The sequence below is a fragment of the Mustela nivalis genome (assembly GCF_964662115.1).
Source record: "Mustela nivalis genome assembly, contig: HAP1_SCAFFOLD_73, whole genome shotgun sequence".
NCBI lineage: Eukaryota > Metazoa > Chordata > Mammalia > Carnivora > Mustelidae > Mustela > Mustela nivalis.
In genome coordinates, this window is record NW_028136524.1 from 98,705 (window position 1) to 121,685 (window position 22,981).

The 22,981-nt window shown below is 46.0% G+C and overlaps 1 protein-coding gene across 1 annotated transcript in view; it reads right to left on the reverse strand.

Moving 5' to 3' along the window:
• Window positions 1–15,031, reverse strand: part of LOC309856991 (uncharacterized protein) — a gene marked incomplete at its 5' end in the record, with an annotated part of 45,180 nt that extends 30,149 nt beyond the window's left edge. Inside the window, 2 exons of the mRNA XM_082749922.1 lie at window positions 5,585–6,104; window positions 14,984–15,031. Of these exons, the coding sequence (XP_082606048.1) occupies window positions 5,585–6,104; window positions 14,984–15,031 (568 nt within the window). The remainder of the gene's footprint in view (window positions 1–5,584; window positions 6,105–14,983) is intronic.
• Window positions 15,032–22,981: the final 7,950 nt, after the last annotated feature.

The following is a 22,981-nucleotide window of genomic DNA, read 5'->3' on the forward strand; positions in this document are numbered from 1 at the left end:
TCCATCAAAACCACAAGAATGTCTGAAGCAGCTTATCCTCAGAAGCCCCAAACTGGATACCATGTAAAAGACCATTAACAGGAGAACGGATAACCGACTACAGTACCTACGTGATGGAAGACAACAGACGATAACGAAATTTAAGATGCCACATACGCGACAACAAGAAGGAATCCACAGATGTCCTGAGGAACCGAACCACCAGAGCAAGGTAACAGGCAAACTTGATCGCTGGTGATGGAAGAGAAGCAGGGGGCAGGGAGTGACTGACTGGGAAGGAGCAGGAGGGAACCTCTGGTGTGCTCAGAATGTTCCTGATCCTCATCTGGGTAGTAGTTACACACAGCGTGCTGCATGCTAGGACTCATGTGCTGTGTGTGTGTGTATTACACCTCAGCAAGCTTTACCAAAGGCAACGGTCCTCTAAGAGCCCCAGCGGGCAGGAATCACACACTGGAGCAGGTCCTCCGAGCATGACTTTCTAAGGATTTCAGTGCACAGCCGGCAGGAGCATTGTAGATATGTTTCTGGAGACCTATTTCACCACAGACACCAAAAACCTTACAGTGGGTCCTTGATTCAATTCTGCTTCGGTCATTTTCTGCTAAGGATTGTGCTACAGATGTGCAAACAGACTTAGGTTTCAAGAATATTTATCATAGCAGAACAAATACAAGAGGGAGGCAGCAACAACACTGACCCAGAGGAAACTGTGTGATACCGTGGACTCATTAAAATCGACATTTAAAAATGTAAATGGAAAATGACTACAATATATTAATTACAATTAAAGAGCAGGTCACCCAACAAGCTGACACCTAAGATATATGAAGAATATACTCAATATGATTAACTATGATTAGTTAAGGTCATGAGGGGTTATGGGATTTCTTAAAATTTTATAATTTTTCCCCTAAAATGTACATATATTACTTATTAATAAGAAAAAATACACAATCACACTTCTTAAAAATAAAGGTGAGTTTTCAACTCTAAAACTGAGTACCAGGGGCGCCTGGGTGGTTCAGTGGGTTAAAGCCTCTGCCTTCGGCTCAGGTCATGATCTCAGGGTCCTGGGATCGAGCCCCGCATTGGGCTCTCTGCTCAGCAGGGAGTCTGCTTCCTCGTCCCTCTCTCTGCCTGCCTCTCTGCCTACTTGTGATCTCTATCTGTCAAATAAAATAAATAAAATCTTTTTTAAAAAAATAAAATAAATAAAATAAAACTGAGTACCAGACCCCACACAACCCCCAGATTCCCCATGGATTCAGAGCCCTGATGCCTGCAGAAGCACTCTATTGATGCTCATCACAGTGGCTGAGACAGATTAAATAAATAGATAACATTCCAGATTTCCTGTCTCTTATCCGACTGTGCAGATTGTTTACACAAATCCAAATCCTTACATGCATTAGACCTCACTGAACTGCATACGCCCTGAGAAAAAGTTATAAGCAATTCCTGTAAAAATACGAAAGTATTTCTGACAGCAAAAGTTTTCAGATGCTGTAAAGAAAAAAAAAAAAAACTAAAAAGGCACGACCTTCCCTGATTAATCAAGTCTCCCTCGAGAGAAGGCTACCACTTCCCCAGGTAATCTCATCGCCTCAGACGAAATCATGTTTCTCCCTGTGAAGTGGAGGTGATCGCGGCTCTCTCGGAGTACTCGCAAAGGTTTGGCGTGGTTATGAAACAGAACGCTATGACTGGGGCCCGCTGGTTGTGGTCACCGTTATGCCCACAGCCTGAACACCACCTCCCTCCAGGAAGCTCCCTTCTCTGAATTCTGTGTGGTAGGGGCACGTGGCTGACTATTAGGGAGCACTGCATAAGGCATACCCTGTCGCTCGCCCAGACACCCAGCTTCTCCCGGAACCACCGAATGCAATACAGAGCTAAAGCTGGGAGCAGTGGCTCACCGTGGACACCAATGACGAGGGCCCAGGTACCTCAGCTCACAAACCCATTACAAGCATATACATTTATCTCTAGCTTTAAGATGTTTCTCCTCTTACTTCTCAGTCAAAAAAGACTTTAAGCCGAGTAAACCAACAACAAACCCTAAGATAAAACATTTAACCATGTTAATTTCCAAAGCCCTACGGTCCTCTTCAGCTTCTCAAGGTCACACCTCCCTGCTGAATGATTACGGAGGGTTGCTGACGTGGTACACAGAAAAAAAAAAAAAAAAACTCTTGGGATGTCCAGCCTCTAAGAGAAAAAGCAAACAGCTCAGAATCCAGCCAGCCACGGCAAAGGAAGCACCAACAAAGCCAAACACAGAGGGGCCCCTGAGCATCTGGGAATCTGCCTGTTCCTTTGCCTCCTCAGAGGGAAGGAGTCACAAGACTGCTCGGAATGGGAAATGAGAAGGGCAGAAGCCCGGAAACCAGCGCGTCCTGAATTTCGTGCTGCTTCCAAGGAGTGAGCCCGCCTGCTGTGTCAGTTATTTACACAGTGGGCAGGTGAGGCTGACAGCTTGAAGGGGTTATTTTAGAGGGAGAGCTGTAAGTCTGATCAGGAGAAGGTTCTGGACCCTGGGGTCCCAGCACGCATCTTCAGCTTCCAGGCTGACCCTCCCTTCAGACAGGGTTTAAGAGGCAGCAGGGCAAGCATGGTCTTTGTATTTAAATCACCTCAAGGGGTCCCATATCTCCAGGCACAACCAGAAGCCAGGGAGGAGAGGGAAGGGGGAGAGGGAGAGGGTACCTCCACTCCTATCTGCTGGCTGCACTTCTGGAGCGCCTGATCCAGGAAGCTAAATGCATGGACAGAACAGAAGGAAGAATCTGGGAAGACTGGAAGACTAGAAGAGCTGCTCGCGGACTAGTCTCAACCTGAACCACAGAAACACCTCTGCCTCCCTGCCCTCCTCCCCTTGGCTGGGCACCAGGTGCCTCCCTACTGCACTCCAGATGCAGATCCAAGCTCAGGGGTGCCCAGTGCCGATGCCTCTCTCTGGCGCAGGGAGTCTAGGGCATCAGAGGGACTCCTAGACAGCACCTGTGATCTCTAATTTAAAACCAAAACCAAAATCCCCAACCAGCCCAAGCCAGCACAAGCAATACATATTTATGTGTAAGACACCTATGTACACATACACATTCATTTATCTACACACACACACACACACACACACACACACACGCTTTTGCAGCAGAAAGCAGGCATGAAACCTGTTCCCTAAGTCCTTTGCTTTCCTCATCTGCTTCTAGCAGCAACAGCCATTTCTGCTACGGATTTTCCTATTCGAGGGTTGATTATAGATCCAAATGCCACCGTCCTGTTTGCCACCCTTTCCTACCCCACCGGCCCGCTGACGTCTGTCAGTGAACCAGGGAACAAAGATGGAAGACAGGCCCAAGCTGCCTTCCTAAAGTGGGGTTATATTTGACACTTTAATAAACCTCAGAGCCTGAGCCTCTCTGCTCTCAGACTGGCCAGGGTACAGCTCTCACTCTTACCAAACCCGTCCAACTCTCCCCCCCCCCCCACCGTGGGGCACAAGGGTTTTCTCTGCCCGGCATCTATTTCCAGGCCCCATAAATCATATCCCATTGTTCCAGGCCATCTGAACTCATGCTTAATAAACCATCCACCTCACGCTTCCGCCACCACCCCGAATTTCCCACAGGGAAAGACTGTTTCAAGAATAAAAGGAAATTCTTCATTAGGGCTGGATTTTAAAAGCAAGCTTCCACAAAAAACCGGAAAACAAAATTGGGTATAAATACCATCCAATAACCACTAAATGTCTTTGGTTAAAGCACCTGCCTGCCTGTGATTCTTGGGTCCAGATGTGAGCTCAGTGCACATCCAAAGGAAGCAGAATTTGAACCTGATGCTAAATGACAAATGATCCTGAACTTCATGACCATTTAGGTGCCGCAGTGGCTAGACTAAATTGCTCTGATGCAGAATTTCTCCCAAGTATAGGTTACTGAGAAACATAATATTGCTTGAAAATGTATTTAGGTGCGCTCATCCTTCTCAGACCAACACTCATGGCTCTTAGTCATAACCAGGCTTAAGCTCACACGATTCCCCTATTTTCGCCAGAGAGGGAGGGAAACAAGAGGACATGTCTCTCATGTTCCAAGATCCAAAACTGGATCACAGCACTCACAGCATCAAGTCTGCCAAACCAGAGCTCTGGGTACGTACAATTCTTAAAGAGCTAATTGAATGGAAAACAGCCATCTGGGGCTGGAAACCCTTATGACATTCTGGGAAATGTATGGGGTTTAAAAGGATTATGCAGGGTGATGTGACTTTCAAAATTCCCAAACTCTGAACTGAAGCCTAAATGAGAATATGTTAAATTCACCCATTCCAAAACACAGCACAGTTGACTCGGACCCTAGAGCCCAGCTGTAGCTCAGGGTGTCCACACGGCAGCCTGTCCGTGGGAGGTCTGCAGACCACTCCCTGCTGAGAGAGTCCAGCCAACCCAATCAGCCTACCAGCAGGCTGTGGCACAAGGTCCAGATCCAAGCTCAGGCACCAGCCAGGGTTCCCTTTGGCCTGCCTTCCATGGTTGAACAACAATCATGGAGAGCCACAGGGAGAGCAGCATTGGGTCCAGTATGGCCACCCCCTGGTCCTCCACAACACTGGTTGCACACTCTTCAACACAAGAAAATGGTGTGCAGAAACAAGGGCCTGCCACAGTAGGCTGTCGAGCAAGGAACAGAAAGCATCAGGGGACAGGTGGGACTGCAGGCTGGTCTCCACCTCTCCCAGAGGGCAGAGGCCGCAGAGCTTCTGCAGGCTAAGCAGAGACATGTCAGAATTACCTTTCCAAAAAGTAGGCAGTAAAGGAGGATTTCAAGCAGCCACAACCGCCAGCAGGCCTGCGACCTCCAGATATCAGGGGCTTGACCATGACCGTGTCGGTAAGCAGAACACACAAGTGCCTTCTGGAGCGAGAGCAGACAGCTTAACGCTGATAACTGGTCCTCTCACTCTTCTCTGCTCTCAGCAAGTGATCCTGAAAGGCATGGACAATGTTGGTCAGATTCACTGGAGAAAACACGAGCCAGTGAAGACATCCCGGCTCACACTAGGCCTCCCTCCAAAGGCTGGCTGCCCCACCCCTGGCACCTGGGTAACGCTGCTCTGGGGCCATCCACACAAAACGATTTACGTACCCCCCACCCGCAACAAACACACACAGACACAAACACACACACACACACACACACACACACACACACACAAGCTGCATCGGGCTTTAGGAACCTAACTCAAACGCACCCCTAACGAGCAACCCCACAGGTGTGACTGGGTTGGACACTCCCAGCAAGGGAGGGAAGGCCCCCCCTTGGGTCCTTGCCAGCGGCAGGGTGCCACCTGGGCCTCCGCCTCATCCTCTCCATCCGCGGGGAAGTCAGAGCGGCCCCCACCAACCACCACCACCCAACCAGATTGATTCTCCCACTTCAAATCCCCGCTGCCAGGGCCCCATCTGTGTGCTGACCGAAAAGCCGCCTTCAAGCAGCCGGCCCGCGGAGCGTCTGGAGTTCTCCCAGCCCCGCGCTCACGCCTCCCCAGGCCGCCCCCGCCCCCGCCGGCCGCGCCTTACCGCCAGTGTCCACGAAGCGCGGGGGCGGGCGGTCCCGCAGCGTGGCACTCCAACCCGCGCTGGCCTCGTCCTCGTCGGACTCCTGCGCTTCCGGGGCGTCGGGAGGCAGCGGGGGGCTGGGGCGCTCGTGTTCGGCGTCCGAGGAGGCGGCCGAGGAGGAGCGCCAGGCGGCGGACGTGCTGTAGAAGGGGTTCCCGCCGCTGTCCGGGCCGGACTCGCGGAACACGTCGTCCCAAATGTGCAGGCTCTCGTAGCGCGCGCGCGGGCGGCCTCGAGCAGCGCCGGCGCCCTCCTCCGCGCGCTCCCGCCGACCTGGGCCATAGCCCCGGCCGCCGCCCGCGCGCCCGCCCCCCAGAGCGCCTCCCAGCCGCTCGCGCCGGGCACTGGGCCCGCGAGGCGGCCCGCCGCCCCCCACCAGCGCAGCCCGCAGCACAGCGCCCGCCGCGCCCGGCCGCCCGCCGTCTTGGCCGCCTCGGGCCCAGCGCCCGAGGAAGCACCCTCGAAGCTCGGGCGCCGCAGGCTGCAGGCCGCGGAGGGACGCAGGGCGGGAGGCAGGGGCTGCGGCCGGGCCCAGGCGCCACCGCTACCGCCGCCGCTGCGTCTCCTCAGCGCACGCTGCGTCCCCGCGCGCCCTCCCGCTGCACCCCGCGCTCCCTGGCCAACCTTGCCGGGCGCCAGCGGCCAGAGACGGACCCCGCCTCCTCGCACCTCCGGCCCGCCGGCCAATGGGGAGCAGGCCGGGGCGGGGCCCGCGCGGGCCCGCCCCACATCCCTCGGTCGAGCGGGGCGAGGAGAGCAGCAGTGGCGGCGGCGGCAGGGGGGAGAGCGGCCGGTGGCTTCCTCGCCTGCGGGACGTGTGGCCCGGGACGGCCACCCGCAGGCCCCACGCGGCCCTGCAGGGGGAAGGGAGGAACCGAGTGGTTTCCGGGGTTGTGGGGGACGCAGCCGGTCTTCCCGCCGCCCCAGCCGGCTCACGGAGCGTGAAGCCCGCGCTCTCGGTCCCCTTCCGCAGTCGGCGCCGGCGGCCTTGGGGAGCTGTCCCCCCCGGTGGTTCTGAACCAGGCGCTGCGGAAATTCCAGGTAGGCGCCAGGCCCGAGGGTCACGATTCCCGTGGCTGCTGTGGCTGTTGCTGCTTCGGTGCTCCACAGCCGGCTGTGCCTTGAGCTCTTGCAAGCACAAGGGCTATCTGGCTTCCGGGAGCCTTGCTCTAATAAGGAGCCCGCCTCGCTGGTTCATTTCTGGGGTCAGGTGGTGACTCAGTCTCGCTTCAATACCCCTGTAATTTGAGGGGGTCAACATCCGATCTTAGTCATTCCTCCCGTCTTTGACCTTTGACATCTTTAAACTCAAAGTATTCATTACCTTCCAAATATTAATTACTCTAACACCACCACTGCAACATCTTCACCCATACACTTGACACACTTGTCTGTTAAAATACGGCACAATCACCCAGGCTTCAGTGTTCTGATAAATAGATCAGAAAGGTTTCATCATCCCTCTGCCTTGGCCAGGAGTGCGTGGCACTCATTCCATTGATGACGATACACGTGATCAGGCGTTTCTTGCTCCTCTCTCCCTCCCACACTAATGCAATAAGTCACAATGATGGTAATTGGGCCATAAAGTCACTTGCACTCTGAAATAAAATAAATCCACAGAGATGTGAAGGGCTTGCAAATCCTACTGGGTATTAACTAAATAAGGATTACACGACAGGGAAAGGCATATTGCTATTTCATGCATAAAGGATGCAGATGCATAAAGGGTGAAGATGTTGGTACCACCAGCTAAGGTCAGTTCTAACAGCAGGTGAGCAGCTTCTGCTCTCGCCCTCCCCTCGCAAGCCCCTGTTTCCTCCTCCCAAACCAGAGTCTCTGTACCAGCATGAATTCCTGATCATCACTGAAAGATGATATATAAAAAGGAAAGGATTCACATGACATTGCTTTGTATATGAATTGGCTGATATACGTGAAATTGTTTGCAAAGCATTTCAACTCCGTTGGAAGAATTGTGTCACAGAAAAGAACTGGTTTCCAGCACTTCTCTATACTGTGTTAACCAGGGAAAGATTCTGAAGAGAGTTCATACAGGTAATCAGACTTAAAAGGGTCAATGACACATAGATTGAAGACGAAAAGTAAGATTGCGTAGCTCAAGTTCAAATTCTGCAATTAGGAATTCTGTAATACTCCTGTAAAATTTAATGATATATATTTTAAAAAATAATTGAAAGGGATCAAAACACTGAAATACATAGGCAAGAACTCCTTCTCTTCTCCAGGCAGCCAATGTAAAAGTCAGCAGCTAAAGTGAGGGTGTATTTTAAAAACAGTGGCTAGCTTTGCTACCCAGAGGAAGCAGGAAGTAGAGCAGTAACAGTTACAAGGATGGAATCAGTCTTCCATTGTGCCAAATCTGCATTTGTATGGTGCTAATCCCAAAGAAACCTTAGAGTCTTTGTGTTTATGAGCTCTCAAGTGCTTGTAGCTCACAGAGCATGCAACACTGGGAGAGGGTTATATGGTCACAAAAGAAACAGACTGGGAAATCAAATTGTTATCCAAACCCTGGCCCAACAAAAATGAGATGGCTATGTCCATTTAGAATCAAGGGTTTAGCAACCAAGTGCTACTTTGTTTAAACAAATGTTTCCGACCAAGAACAGTAAAAACACTTCAGCCTTTAAAAACAGGTGGCTGATTCTCCTTGTGAAAGGAGGGGAGGAAAGGGAAGAAAACAACTGGAAAACAACAACCAAAAAACTTTCCCATCTGTTTGGAAACCTCCTACTCAATGCTATGATTATGGTTCTACATCATTAAGTTTTACAAGTAATGTTTTCTGGGAGGATAATTATAGAACCAGCATTATACTGAGATCTTTTAACTTTGAGTCATTTAAACACATCTTCCAAATAATACAACTTTGTAATATAATTAATTTTAAGATTAATATTGAGCTTTTGGTTCATAGTCTGCACAAAAGGCTCCAGGGTAGTAAGAACAACCCATTTCTGTAGTAGATTCCTTAGGCTTTGTTAAGCCAGAGAGATTCATGCTCTTGTGATACTGGGGATAATAGCCATATTTTATTGAGTCTTGGCCTCCTTTCCTGGTATAGTTTAATAAGAAACAAAAAATGCTACCATTCAAACTATAATACAATGTTTTCTTTTCATTAATATTTTAATTTAAATGTATTCAAAAAGCTCTTTGGTAAGTATTTAGACAGATTTTTATTACATATGGCCTAAATGCATACATAAAAATAAAAGTTAAAATTTTTGGTTAACGTTTTTCCAAACCTCACATTAAGAATCTCACTACTTTTATTTACTTTCTAACTGAGAGATTTCAGTGCCCAGATTTTTCTCACAATATCTTCCTCTGAGCCACCCAGAGCTTCTGTCATGCTGCACTTAAAAAATTATTATTAGACATATAGCTGACATTCAATGTTAAATTAGTTTCAGGTGTACAACATAGTAATTTGACAATTCTATACATTACTCAGTGATCACCACAATAAGTATATCATCACGTCACCATATAAACTTATTATACTATCATTGGCTGTATTCCCAATGCTGTACTTTTCATTTCCAGATGAGAACAGGAAATTATTTTATTTATTTTATAACAGGAAATTTGTACCTCTTAATCCCCTTCACCTATTTCACCCATTCATCTACTGATAAACACCTGAACTGCTTCCATATACTGCCTATTATAAATAGTGCTGCAGAAAACCTAGGAGGGCATATATCTTTTTGAATCAAGTGTTTTTATTTCCTTTGGGTAAATATCAAGTCCTAGAATTACTAAAGCATATGGTAAATCTATTTTTAATTTTTTGAGGACCCTCCATACCGTTTTCCACAGTTGTTGCACCAATTTACATTCCCACTAAAAATGTACAGAGGTTCCTTTTTCTCCACATCCTGGCCAACACTTGTTCTTTCTTGTCTTTTTAATACTAGCCATTCTGACAAGTATAAGGTGATAGATCTCCCTGTGGTTTTGATTTTATTTTCCTGGTGATAAGTGATATTGAGCATCTTTTCACATGTCTATTGGATGTCTGTATGTATTTTTTGGAAAAATGTCTATTAAGTCCTCTGCCCATTTTTCAATTGGATTATATGTTGGGGTTTCGGGTTTTTTGGGGTTTTGTGTGTGTGTGTGTGTTCTTTACATATTTTGGTTATTAATCCTTTATTATATTTATCATTCACCACTATCTTCTCCCATTCTGTAGGTTCCCTTTTGGTTTTGTTGCGGGTTTCCCTTACTGTGCAAAATCTTTTTATTTTGTTGTAGTCTTAATAATTTATTTTTGTTCTTGTTTCCCTTGCCTAAGCAGACATACCCACAAATAATGTTGCTAAACATTCTCCAAGTGATAAGTGCTTATTGACTTTTAGGAGTTTTATGGTTTCAGGTCTCTCATTTATTCATTTAATTTTTTTTTAAGTAAGCTTTACACTGAATGTGGGACCTAAACTCACAGCCTCAAGAATAAGAGTCACATCCTGTACAGGCTGAGCAAGACAGGCACACCTCACACTTCACATTTAGATCTTTGATCCATTTTGAGTTTCTTTACGTGTATGGTAAAAGAATGTGGTCTAGTTTCATTCTTTTGCATATGGCTCTCCAGTTTTCCCAGGAGACTTTCTCAGGAGACTTTCTTCTGTTACTTATACTTGCCTCCTTTGTCAAAGATTAATTGACCATATAATTGTGGATTTATTTCTGGGCTCTCTATCCTGTTTCCATTGATTTATGCGTATATTTTCTCCCAGTACCCTACTGTTTTGATTACTATAACTTTGTAGTATATCTTGAAATCCAAGAAACTGATACCTCCAGCTTTGTTCTCCTTTCTCAAGATTGTTTTGCATGCTGCACTTCTTATAAAAGTATTCTGAAGTCATCCAAATTGCCACCCGTCCATTCTGCTTGGTTTGATGCTGGTGGGATTTCTCTTTTTCTTTTTTCTTTTTTTTTCCTTATCTGAGATTTTCATATAATAACCAGTTTATTTTCTTTCTTTAATTGGTCCTCAAAAGGCCTGTGGCTTGCCATGCCAAGGGATGTAGATGATCAGTTGTGCCCTAGGAGCAGTTACCACATGGCACAGGGTCAAGCTGTGGTAACTTTATAGGGACTTCCACCTGCTCAGCCCCAACTATAAGACAATTCCTGACATTGGAGATGTGAAAGAAAATGGGAGGAAAGGGGCATCTTAAAATCCATAAAATATGGCATATTGTCTCCTGTTTGTACTTTTACAATTTCTGATTTTGCAAATGGCCAAGCTGCCGCAGGGAACAAAAATGAGGTCCTAAGGTGGCAGAGACTGACCTGGCCAGCCCTGTACTGCACAGGCTATGCGTTACACGATCAGTATGAATGGAGAAAGCAGGGGTGAGTCAGGGAAGCTGCTGCCTCTCCCTACATTGCCTTCATCACCCACAAGGAGGGGGCCCAAAGCCAAGGAGGACCTCCTGGAACTGAGACAGGGGAGGGGAAAAGAAAGCCGAACGATGCCTCAGCTGCTGATCCATGACCAAAATATGGGGGAGAAGGCTGGAGGCAAATGTGCATGGTACACCGTGACATTTGGAGTCCTAGGTGACATAGAAGCTTAAGGATCCAACCTTGCTCAAACTGATTTTACATGATGATTTTATCTACTAATCAACCCAGAGGTGCAGAGAATGAAATAGGGCAATACTATAGAAAATGCTTGAGAGAAATCTCCCTTATGATGGAGATAACCTGATATTTCCATTGATTCATTCATTTGTTCAACAATTATATACTGAGTATTATGTATCAAATCCTCTTCTGAACACAAAATAAATCAGGAAAAAAGCCCCCACAAATACCATTTTTATAGCACATGCACTCAAATAGAAGAGAGAGAACAGACAGTAAATAAATAAATATATAATATGTCAGCTGTTGATAAGAAGTCAAAAGTAGAGAGGGCCAGAAACTATGTTGATTGTGATGGTGCTGGTGCTGGCTGTGTGCAGTTAGGGGAGATTACTCTGATAAAAAGCCATTGGCAGATCCTTGAGTGGATTCAGAGAACAAGACGGGTACATTTAAGAAGAGGAAACAAGTGCAACCCCCCAAGGGAGGCACACACTTGCTGTACTCTGTTAAACACCAAGGAGGCTGGTGAGCGGAGGCAGAGACAGCTGAGTGAAGAGGTAGGAGATGAATTGAGAAGGAAGTTGAGTGTTACATTTTGTAAGACTGAATTTTGTATTGAGTGAAGTTGGGAGCCATTGGAGATCTTAGAGCAGAGAAATAACAAGGTCTGACTTTTGTCTTAAACGGATTGCTTTAACTGCTGAGTGGAAAATAAACTAGAACAGAGCAAAAATGGAATCCAGAAGACCAGATAGGAGACTATTACAATAACTCAGGCTATAGAAGACGGTGTTTTGGACCACAATGGGAGTAACTGAAGTGTGGAGAACTGGTCAGATTTAGAATATATTTTGAAGATAGAATCCACAGCTTCTACCAAAGAATTAAACGTGGGCAGTGAACGAAAGAGATGAATCAAGAATGACTCTACAGTTTCCTGTTTGAGCTATTGCAAGACCAGCAGAGCTCGAGAAGAATAAGAGCTTCGTTTTGAACATGTTGGGTTTAACTCATCTAGGTAGATCTGGAAAGCAGGCAGTGGAAGAAAGCTCAAAATCCAGGTCTGGACTGTAGGTGGAGATGTGGAGTCATCAGGAGACAGATGGTAGAAGAGGGACAGTCACCAAGGACTCAGGGAAGACAGAGGAGAAGTCTGAGGTTGGGTCCTGGAGCACATTCATACTCAGAGATCAGGGAAATGAGAAGAAACCCCAAGTGGAGGGGCTTGTCCTCACTCAGAAGGGATTTGAGTAAGGGTTCCACCCAGGTAAACTTAATGGGATTCTGTGGGTCTTCTTTCCTTACCGATTTTTCTATTCAAGATTTATTTGACAGAGAGAGAGAGAGAGAGAGAGAGAGAGCAGGAGCACACACATGCAGGGGGAAGAGACAGAAGGAGAGGGAGAGAATCTCAATCAGATTCCCCGCTGAGCATGGAGCCTGAGGTGGGGCTCGATTTCATAACCCTGAGCTCATGACCTGAGCCAAGATTCACATGCTTAACCACTTAGCCACCTACACACCCACCCAGTTTGTCTTTCTTTCTTTTTTTTAAATATTTTATTCATTTATTTATTTGACACAGAGAGAAAGAGAGAGAGAGAGAGAGAGAGAGAGAGAGATTACAAGTAGGCAGAGAGGCAGGCAGAGGGAGAGAGAGAAGCAGGTTTCCTGCTGAGCAGAGAGCCTAATGCGAGAGCCCGAGACCCTGAGACCATGATCTGAGCTGAAGACACCCAGGTGCCCTCAATTTACTTTTCTCAGTGAAGTCATCAGAATGGTCGGTCATCAGCTGTATCTGATGGAAGGTGTTCAGTTCTCACTCTGAACAAAATGGCTGTACATTAGAATCACTGGGAGAATTTTAAAAGCACACTTATATCCAGACCCTAATTGGATATTAATCTAATTGGTTCTACACCAATTAGATCAGATCCTCTGGAGGTGGGCACTCCTGTGTTTTAAAGTCTTCCAGGTGATTCAAAAGTGTGGCCAGTGTTGAGAAGCCCTGGCTTAAGGTTGGAGGAAAGAAGATGTGAAATAGTCAAAATATTTCATGAGAAGAGTGGAGATTCTGTCGGTCAGAGAAACATACTTGGATTTGTGGCTAAGAATTTAATGTGAAAGGGGCGCCTGGGTGGCTCAGTGGGTTAAGCCGCTGCCTTCGGCTCAGGTCATGATCTTAGGGTCCTGGGATCGAGTCCCACATCGGGCTCTCTGCTCAGCAGGGAGCCTGCTTCCCTTCCTCTCTCTGTGATCTCTTCCCTTCCTCTCTCCTACTGTGATCTCCCTCTCTCAAATAAATAAATAAAATCTTAAAAAAAAAAAACTTAATGTGAAAGCTTCCAGCATCGTTGCTTTTCTCACCAATCACCTTCAGCTGCCAGGGGCAGATGTAGGGTGGACAGAGGGTTGGGTTTTTACCAAGGTGCGGTTGTATCAGGTATGTATGATGTATGATGGAGGTGAGAGTATGGGACAGGGATTATAGTTATGGGAGCGGACTCTGTGCCAGCTGCGGAGGCCTGTGAGAATTTGGGGGAAGGGTCAAGAACCACAGAAAATGAAATAGGGGGACGCCTGTGTGACTCAGTTGGTTAAGCAGCTGCCTTCGGCTCAGGCCATGATCCCAGCGTCCTGGGATCAAGTCCCACATCGGGCTCCTTGCTCGACAGGGAGCCTGCTTCTCCCTCTGTCTCTGCCTGCCACTCTGTCTGCCTGTGCTCACTCTCGCTCCCTCTCTCTCTCTGACAAATGAATAAAATCTTAAAAAAAAATTCTCTTCAAAAAAAGAAAATCAAATAGGTAAATGGCTTCTTCTGAGTGACTTATATAATTAATACTTCTTGAAATAATTTAGTGCAGCCAGACCCCTGCAAAGCAGCACAAACAAGTCTGATGAGTGCTTCAATCTACCACTTCTTCCCAGGGCTTCAATCAATTGCTTTCAACAAGTGAACCTTGAGATATTTAGAGCAAAGGAAAAACAATAAATATTGGAAGTTTGCATTTTTTTTAAGATTTTATTTATTTATTTGACAGAGACACAATGAGATAGGGAATACAAGCAGGGGGAGTGGGAGAGGGAGAAGCAGGTTTTTCCTCTGAGAAGGGAGCCCGACACGGGGCTGGATTCTCAGGCCCCTGGGATCATGACCTGAGCTGAAGGGCCGATGCTTAGCAATTGAGCTACCCAGGCTCCCCTGGAAGTTAGCATTTTACATTCTTGGAAAATGGGATTTTGTATATTTATGTCCTTTTTCTGTCCCCTTGTGGATATTTTCCCTCTTGAAACACACCCAACCCCTGCTCCACAGTTGTCCAGTAAAATAAAGGGATCTGAGTGCCATCCCCAAAGTTCACTTGCGTTTAAAGGAGAAACAATCCTGGGAAGCTGTTTTACACAAAAAGAGTAGATTGCTCAGTTGTAGAAACTCAGGTATTATAAGAAAAATGGAGAGATATTCCTTACTAGAAGGGGGACCTGCTCAGCGTTTCTAAATTCACATTGGTAGATTGTTGAACTGTTGTAGGCTGAGTGTTAAAATCACATTTTTCCCTCCGTTTTCTTACAGAGACAATGATGGTTCATCCAAGATTGTCTGTGAAAGGATAGGCACCTGCAAAACCACACATTTGACTTGAGCCATCACCCAAGTAGAATGTAATCCGCTCTCAGATCATAGGAAAAAAAAGAGAGAGAGAATCCCAAGAAGAAACACTCACGTCAGGAGTTTCATCAAATTTATTGCACGTCTCACCATTTATCTTCATTTGCGGTAATTTTTTAAATAAACACTAATGTCAAATTGCCCTGTGTTACAACGAGCAACTCAGGTATCAGAAAACCACGAGTCTCCAATGTTTGTTCTAATTACTAAAGCAGAAGAGCGGACAGAGTTTAGAAAATTTTCAACAAGGCTTAAACAAGAGAGATTTTCCACTTTTTTCTAATCAGGTCAACATAGATACCACTTTCCCTACAACCTTGTAGGCAGTTGGTATTTTTCAGAGATATCATTTGGTTCTTTATAGAAGGCTTAAAGTTGGAGGTCCATAAAAACGATAATCAACTTTTATGTGTGCCTTCTATAGGCCATGAACTGTGCTAAATGAACAGTATCTAATTTAATCCTCCTAATAAGCCCTGTGAAGTCAATACTACTGACTATTCTCACTCCAAGGGGGGGGGGCAAAGCAGATGCTTCGAGAGTTGAACTCAGTTTTCCAAGTTCATACAGCTCGTATATGATGGAATCAGGACTTGAGCTCAGTCTAATGCCAGGTTGGACTTTCAGTGGCAGCTACTATAGATTTTTGACCGTCACCTGCTTCCCTCCCTCACCCCCGCCCCCATCTCATTCCCATTTAGGGATAATCAGCCATACCTAAATGACAGTGGCCAGGCAGGAAGGGTGGCTACTGGGTTTAATTATTTATATCCAGAGGGAAGAGTCGCCTCGCCCCATACATTCTGCTTCAGCTCTTGCCCTGCCAGGGGAGTAGCCATCCTTCAAACCATCAGTGTTAATTGCTGGTGAGGGATTAATTAGGCGGCAGGGGTCACACACAGTTTACTAGTCATGCATATTTCTTTCAGAACACCTAAGTACCATTCCCTTGGAGATGAGAAGAAATGATGGGAGGGATGTTAAAAGGCACTCCCAGAAATATTTCTGGACCAGTCATGATAACTAGCCCTTATGATACTTTTGGAGTCATTTTACTGGTTCTTGAAATGAGTGCACTTGCCCTAGGATGGCTTGGCCCCTCCCAGTAATCAGAAGCTCCCAGGATGGGTCAAAGATTACTTTATTTGCTATAATTCTGCAAGTTGAATGTATCTCTCAGCCATTTCCTGTGAATGCTATTATGGGGCAGGCAGAGGGGGATGACTATGGGACAGAAACATATCAGGTGAGAGGGATCCTATGCTTTTGTATGAAGGAGAAGCCCATTCTCCTTGGTGATGGGAGTTTCCCTTCTGCTCTGACTCCTGCCCTGCTGGGATCAGTGGGGAGCCTCTTCCTTTGGGCGACAGGTCTCTTTCTTTCTAAATCCTCTTTTTTTGGGCCAAAAAGCAAGACTACCCTTCTTTTCATCTTTCAGCTTTTTCATCCTGGCCAACGACACTCAAACACCCTCGCCCCAATTTGGGCTGCTAGACTATGCCAAGAGGCCACATACTGGGTATATTACCTCAGGCCCAGTGTTTGGACTTCACTGAACCTTAATTGTAACATCTGAGAAGGGTTGGGGAGGCGGATGTTGTGAGGATTCATTAAGACAATGTTAAATTTTTATCACGGAGTCAAGGAAGATCTCTTGTTAGGAATGTGTTCAATCTTACCAGGATAGAGGGCAAAATAGCATTTTACATATATTTTTTTAATAAAGTATTTCTTTTTTAGAAATTATTTATTTGACAGAGAGACAGAGCAGGAATACAAGCAGGGGGAGTGGGAGAGGGAGAAGAAGGCTTCCTGCTGAGCAGGGAGCCCAATGTGGGCCTCCATCCCAAGACCCTAAGATCATGATCTGAGTGGAAAAAAGACGCTTTAAGGACTGAGCCACCCAGGTTCCCTGCAAAAAGGCATTTTTAAAAAAATTTTATTTATTAATTTGACAGACAGAGATCACAAGTAGGCAGAGAAGCAGGCAGAGAGAGAGGGAGAAGCAGGCTCCCCGCTGAGCAGGGAGGCCGATGCGGGGCTCCATCCCAGGACCCTGGGATCATGACCTGAGCCGAAGGCAGAGGCTTTAACCCACTGAGACACCCAGGCATCCCGGAAAACAGCCTTTTAAACAATATTTTTATTTTTATTTTATACATATATATGTAAACATAGAATTGAATGTATACATATAAATATAATTTGTAAACACTTTTGATATACATTTATGTTTATCCTAGGATGCAACACTGCCCTCCTGAGCAGCGCAAGAGGGTGGGTTTTTACAGAGAATCACCAAACAGCTTGACCCAACTGAAGGGCCAGCCTTGCGCTGCTGTTTAAGAGAAAGCCTTGAGTTGGGAAAGGTTTGACAAATACTGAGAAAAACCAGTCAATTAATATGTTAAAAACACTACCCAACCACAGTATGAACCATTTAGACATATGGCTTTAATTTTGACTTTAGTCTCCAAAGCCTAGGGGTCCCTGGGGAAAGGGGGCAGAGGGAGAGACAGGACCAGCTTCTCTGTGGGCCAGGTTCCTGGGGTTGCTCCCAGCCCTGCCCCCAGAGGGAATGCCCCCACCCAGGGCTTTGCTCCCAGAAGGGCCCCTCCCCCAGAAAGCCCCTTCCCAAAGGGCCCTGCCCTTTGGCCACACCTTCAGAGGTCCCATTATCCACCCCCAACCCGCTCACACCCCCCTAACCGCCAAGCACCGCCCTCAGAAGGGTTCTAAGGTGAAGTCTGTGTGCTTCTCTCTCACTGTCTAGGAATTACTCAGTTTTATTTTTTACTTTGTGTTTTTTGAGCGAAGTGGGTGGTGTAAGGACCTATTTTATATTTTTATATTTTAGCCAGAGGCTTCCATTGAGGTTACACAATAACCTTGTTGTTTAACCCTTAAGCTGTCCCTGCTCCCCTTCTCCCAGGGGACTTACTTAAAAACAAGTCCCGGAAATCAACCTCAGGTAACAAAGCCCAAATACAAGGGTGGGTCAGGCCAGGTAAGATATCTGATCAGTGGAGGGTTGCATACTGTCTCCCTAGCTACCAAGGAGTATGGGTCCCGCCCTTTGTGAGTCTTTTGGGCGCCAATCCTAACCAAGGTGATAGGCTAGGTCAAATATCTACTAAAAGGTAAGTGGTCACCTAGCATCACTGTGCAGCTTTCTCTGTGTGTTACAATTTCATTGGCCACCTGTGCATGACCAGGCCCAACCACATGGCCTATGTCCTTAAAAGCTAGTCCGTAAAGGAGAGAGGGGTTGACTTCTCTGTAAGAAAAGCGGCCCTGGCTGGTCAGTTTGATTCTTGATGCTTGGTGCGAAATAAAGCTTTGTTTGACCTTCGCTTTGTATCAGTCTCGCTCTTTTAATCATGGACCCATTATTGGGGCATAACAGGTGGGACAGTGGAGCACGTACATGGCAGAGGGGACAGCCCACTGTGGGTATCCACCATTCCTTGCCTCCTCATTTGCATGTACTGCTCGCCCTGCCCGGTGAGCACAGCATGGAAATGGACACCTCGTGAGTGGTGGTCAAGGAGACTCGCCCACCACGTGACGTCTATGACCGAGTCAACCGGAGCTCGCCTTCCCTACAGACCAGAGCTTGCTCTGAGCACCGGCAGGAGGTGGTGGCCTCTTGTGAGCAGCCCAGAACCCTGTCTTGTCCTTTCTCACTCATGTCAACTCCCTGTGTTAGCCAAGCCTTGGAAGTGGTGACTTAGGAGGGAAGGGAAAGAAAGGCAGCCCCCGGCTCCTGATCCTGTCAAGTTCCTTACTCATCAGGAAGCTGAGGGAGGCAGGGTCAGTGGAACATGTGTGAGTCCCCAGGTGAGGTAAAGATGGCAGAGCTGGTCTTGTTCAGGATTTCCACAGTTCTGATAAGAAGAGGGCACGTGGGCGTGCCCCAGCTGTGGAATCCCTGCGTGAATTATTTAACACTGACATTGCACCCTGTGAAGATGAATGGCAAGAATCATGCCCATAATCACATTTTAAAATTTTTATTTGCTTGGAATGACATTAAATGCAAATAGAAAACAGCAGCCATGCCCCTTCAGAAGACAGACCATGGAGGAAATGAGCTTTCTATTTTAGTACCTTTAACAAACACTTCCTCCCTGTTTTTGCCCAAAGGGCCCTATATCTTCATTTTGCATGGGGCTTGTAAATTATGTAGCCAGCCCTGGGGACAGCTGTGCAGTGTCTCAATGACCCAGTGCAGGGAATGGCAGGAGCCTCCCTCCTTGATACAGTAGTATTACACAAGCCCCTGAAGCTGAAACAGAACTTCAGGATAAAGTCTGGGGGGGAGGTCCTCAAATTTCTGAGTCATGGGCTGTCGTAAACAAAATATCAACAGCCAGGTGGCTTAGGCAACATGCAATTTATTTTCTCATGGTTCTGGGTGCTGGAAGTCTAAGATCAAGGTGGCAGTAGGGTTTGATTCTTCAAACGTCTCTCCTTGGCTTACAGATAGCTGTGTTCTCCACTCTGTCTTCAAACGATTGTCCTTCAGTCTGTACTGTCTGTGTCCTAATCTCTTCTTCCTGTAAGCACATCACTCCTGTTGGCTTGATGCCCACCCCCAGTGAGCTCGTTTTCCCTTTATCACCTCTTTAAAAATCCTGTCTCTGAATACTGCCACATTCTGAGATGCTGGGTCTTAGGACGTCAATGTAGGAATCTGGGGGCATCCAACTAAGCCCATAACAATAGTCAAAACTGGATCCGAAACTGAAATTTAGACACATTTTAAAATGCTAAAAGTGTATATATATATATATAATTTTTGTGGTAGGCCTGAGATGGTTGGTAGGCTGAGATGTATTTGTAACCTTTGAGGGAAACATCCTTTGGAATGATCAAAGAGAGCTTCTATGTAATTCCATACATCCACAATTAAACCCCAGAGCTTTCTAATTTGGAATTTGGCTATTTTGTGCTTGGTGGCAACCAAAACCAGCCTAGGGCTTTTCTTTTGTTTTGACAGAAAAGTAGGAGGCAGAGGACTTGAGCATTTAGACATCTTGCTGCTCTTTGGTTTAATCATACTCTACTGAGTTGCCCGAAACTAATTAAGCTCTTTGCTCTGTAGAGGAGAGATGATGTTCATTACATGTCATTGGCCACATTGTTCCTTTTTTTAATTGTTGTTAACATTTGTGTTATTTTTCAGTATAAGAGGCAAGCTTTAACTTAGTTTGAGCTGATGTAACAAGAGCACCATAAACTAGGTGCTTTAAAGACATACTTATTTCTCTCAGTTCTGGAAGCTGGGAAGTCTATGATCAAGACCCTGGAAGATTCCGTGTCTGTTCAAGTGCCCAGTTCCTGTGTCACAGATGACCATCTTCTCCCTATAACCTCCAAGGTGCAGGAGGCAAGGGATCTCTGTGGGGTCTCTCTTATGGAGACACTAATCTCGCCCATGAGGACTCCACCCTCATGACCTAAACATCTCCCAAGGACCCCATCTCCTAGTTATGCCCCTTTGGACATTGAGTTTTCAACTTATGAATCCTGGAGGGATACACTGTGTACAGTGAGCTTCGTCAAACATCTTTTACGTTCAAGGCACTGTTTTTTGGCAAAATTAATCATTTCCTACACATCCTTTGAAGCAAGAGTATTTCTGCACTTTGCCTTCCTTTAGAACCTTTCTCTAGAGAGGATCCTAAAAAGTTCAGAAAAGACACAGAAGAAACCTGCTGGTTAGCTCGTTTTTCACAGTAGAGCAGAATTCATTTTGAAGTAGGTTAATCTTAGAAATCCAGGCAAAGACACTTCGCTTGAAAATCATCTCAAATGATCAGTTTTGTTAGTATGAGTAATAGTAACTATAAGATCAATAGAACAACTTTTTGTTCTACTGTGGGCCTACTGTGTGCTGGGTACCTCGGAGCATCTGAGTCGAACCATCTCGTGATCCTTTCAACAGCCCACTGAGGGTCACACTGTCTTCTCATCCACGTTATGGATGAGCCTTAAGTCTGGGCCAGAAATGACACAACTTTCCCAAAGCCATATTGCTACTGAGGGGCCAGCTGGGATCTACGCCCACTCTGGTGCCAGAGCCTGTGATTGCAAACGTGGGCTGCACTAGCTGTTCAGAACAAAGGACTGTTCATGGAGGTGACACAGCTAACCCGTGAGACCCACCACCCTTTTCCCTAAGGTCATCCCGGTACAGCCTGCAGTGATGGCCCGAGTTAAGCATTTGAACTTGGTGCTGCAGAGGGCGTGTTTTAGGGACAAGATTGGTGTTAAGGGGGTCTAATGAAGCCCAGAGGGAATGGAAGGAAACAGGACTTGGGGAAATATCTGGGTCCCTGGAGCAGTGATCTCCTTTTATTACTGTGCACCTCTCTTTCACAAAAATAAATAAATACGTAAATACATACATACATACATACATACATACAAAAATATTTGCGTACATACCACCAATTTAAGCAAATTTTTGATAAATTATAGACTCTACTACTCTAAATTATTATGCACATTATAAATGACATGCAAAAGCTAAACAGTTAAGTGGATGACATGAAATATGAATAAAACCTATAATATTTTCTTCCAGCCCCTTACTGGACTATTTCTCAAACTCCCTTTGGAGAAGACTTTTTAAAGATTTGTTTATTTATTTATTGAGAGAGAGAGAGACAGCATGTGTGTGCACATGTGAGTAGGGGGGTGGGGCAAAGGGAAAAGGAGAGAAGCAGACTCCCTATTGAGCACAGAGGCCTCACTAGGGCTCAATCCCATGACCCTGAGATCATGACTTGAGCCGAAATTTTGAGTCAGACATTTAATCAACTGAGACACCCAGGTGCCCTGGAGAAGACTTTTTAAGAAAGAGATAGGACACTTGGAATTATAGCAATAATTCCTAGAATTAAGCTTTAAAAGTGGGAAGATAGAAATGGTTTTTTTAAATTATTTAAAAGATTTTCTTTTTTTATTCATAAGAGATGGGAGGCAGAGGCAGAAGCAGGCTTCCCGCAGAGCAGGAAGTCTAGAGTGGGACTTGATCCCAGGACCTGGGATCATGACCCTAGCTGGATATAGACGCTGGAGATACTGATAAACCAAACTTTAGGGAAAAATACTGAACTTTACTGGGAAGATGAAGCAGAACAACAGCATATGGCAGCAACATGAGTTTTAGATAGCTGTTGGTCACCCAGAAGGCTTAAGGTGGAGAGAAAAACAAAAGGCTGTAGTGACCCAAAATTGTCCGAGTTGTGTAATTTGACCCAGGAACTTCCGGTGACATATAGATTTGTTTATTTATTTTGCAGACAGCGCCATGTGGGGAAAGAGCGAGGGGGAATGAGAATTCCATACAAATGTGTGAGTGGCTCTTCTCCCATCTCCAGGGGGGAAGGAAGAAATTGGGTTTACTCCAGTAAGCATGGTGATGAGTTGGTGAGGTAGGTTGACTAGATGTCTGGACACCTGAAAAAGCCAGCTAAGGCTGGCTTCCTGGCCATCTTGTCAGTGTCTTATTGAAAGCTTGTCATGTGCAAGACTTTCTTTTAACAGGTTGCCAGGTGAATCAGACTACCGGCCGCCATGTGTCATTGCTCAGGTGGTCCATGACACAATGTCCTGCAACTAAGGGGATGCACTTAGCATTACAGACATCGTTCTGTCTTTGTTATTTTGAAATTTAGAAAATATCTTATTAATTTGTTCACTCCAAAGAGGCAATTTATTGCTTACTATGACAGTCTTTTGGTAGAGGACACAAAACTGCTTTCTTTGTTATGAAAATCAATGTGTTACACCAATTTTCTGAAAGATGGAAGTAAAGTGCCTCCTTCCAGCTGGGTCAAGACATAAGTGTACCCTATGTATTGGTTTTTCAATAGAGTCCATTTACAGAATGTACATGTCTCTCAATACAGAAGACATTTGCTCACATTTATGTGTAGAACATTCCCGAACCTGGTCCAGGTTGTGGATGAAACCGTCACTCTGACTGGCAAGGCATAACGAAGAAGAGTTTTCCTGTAAACAATATGGGGTCATGGAAGGA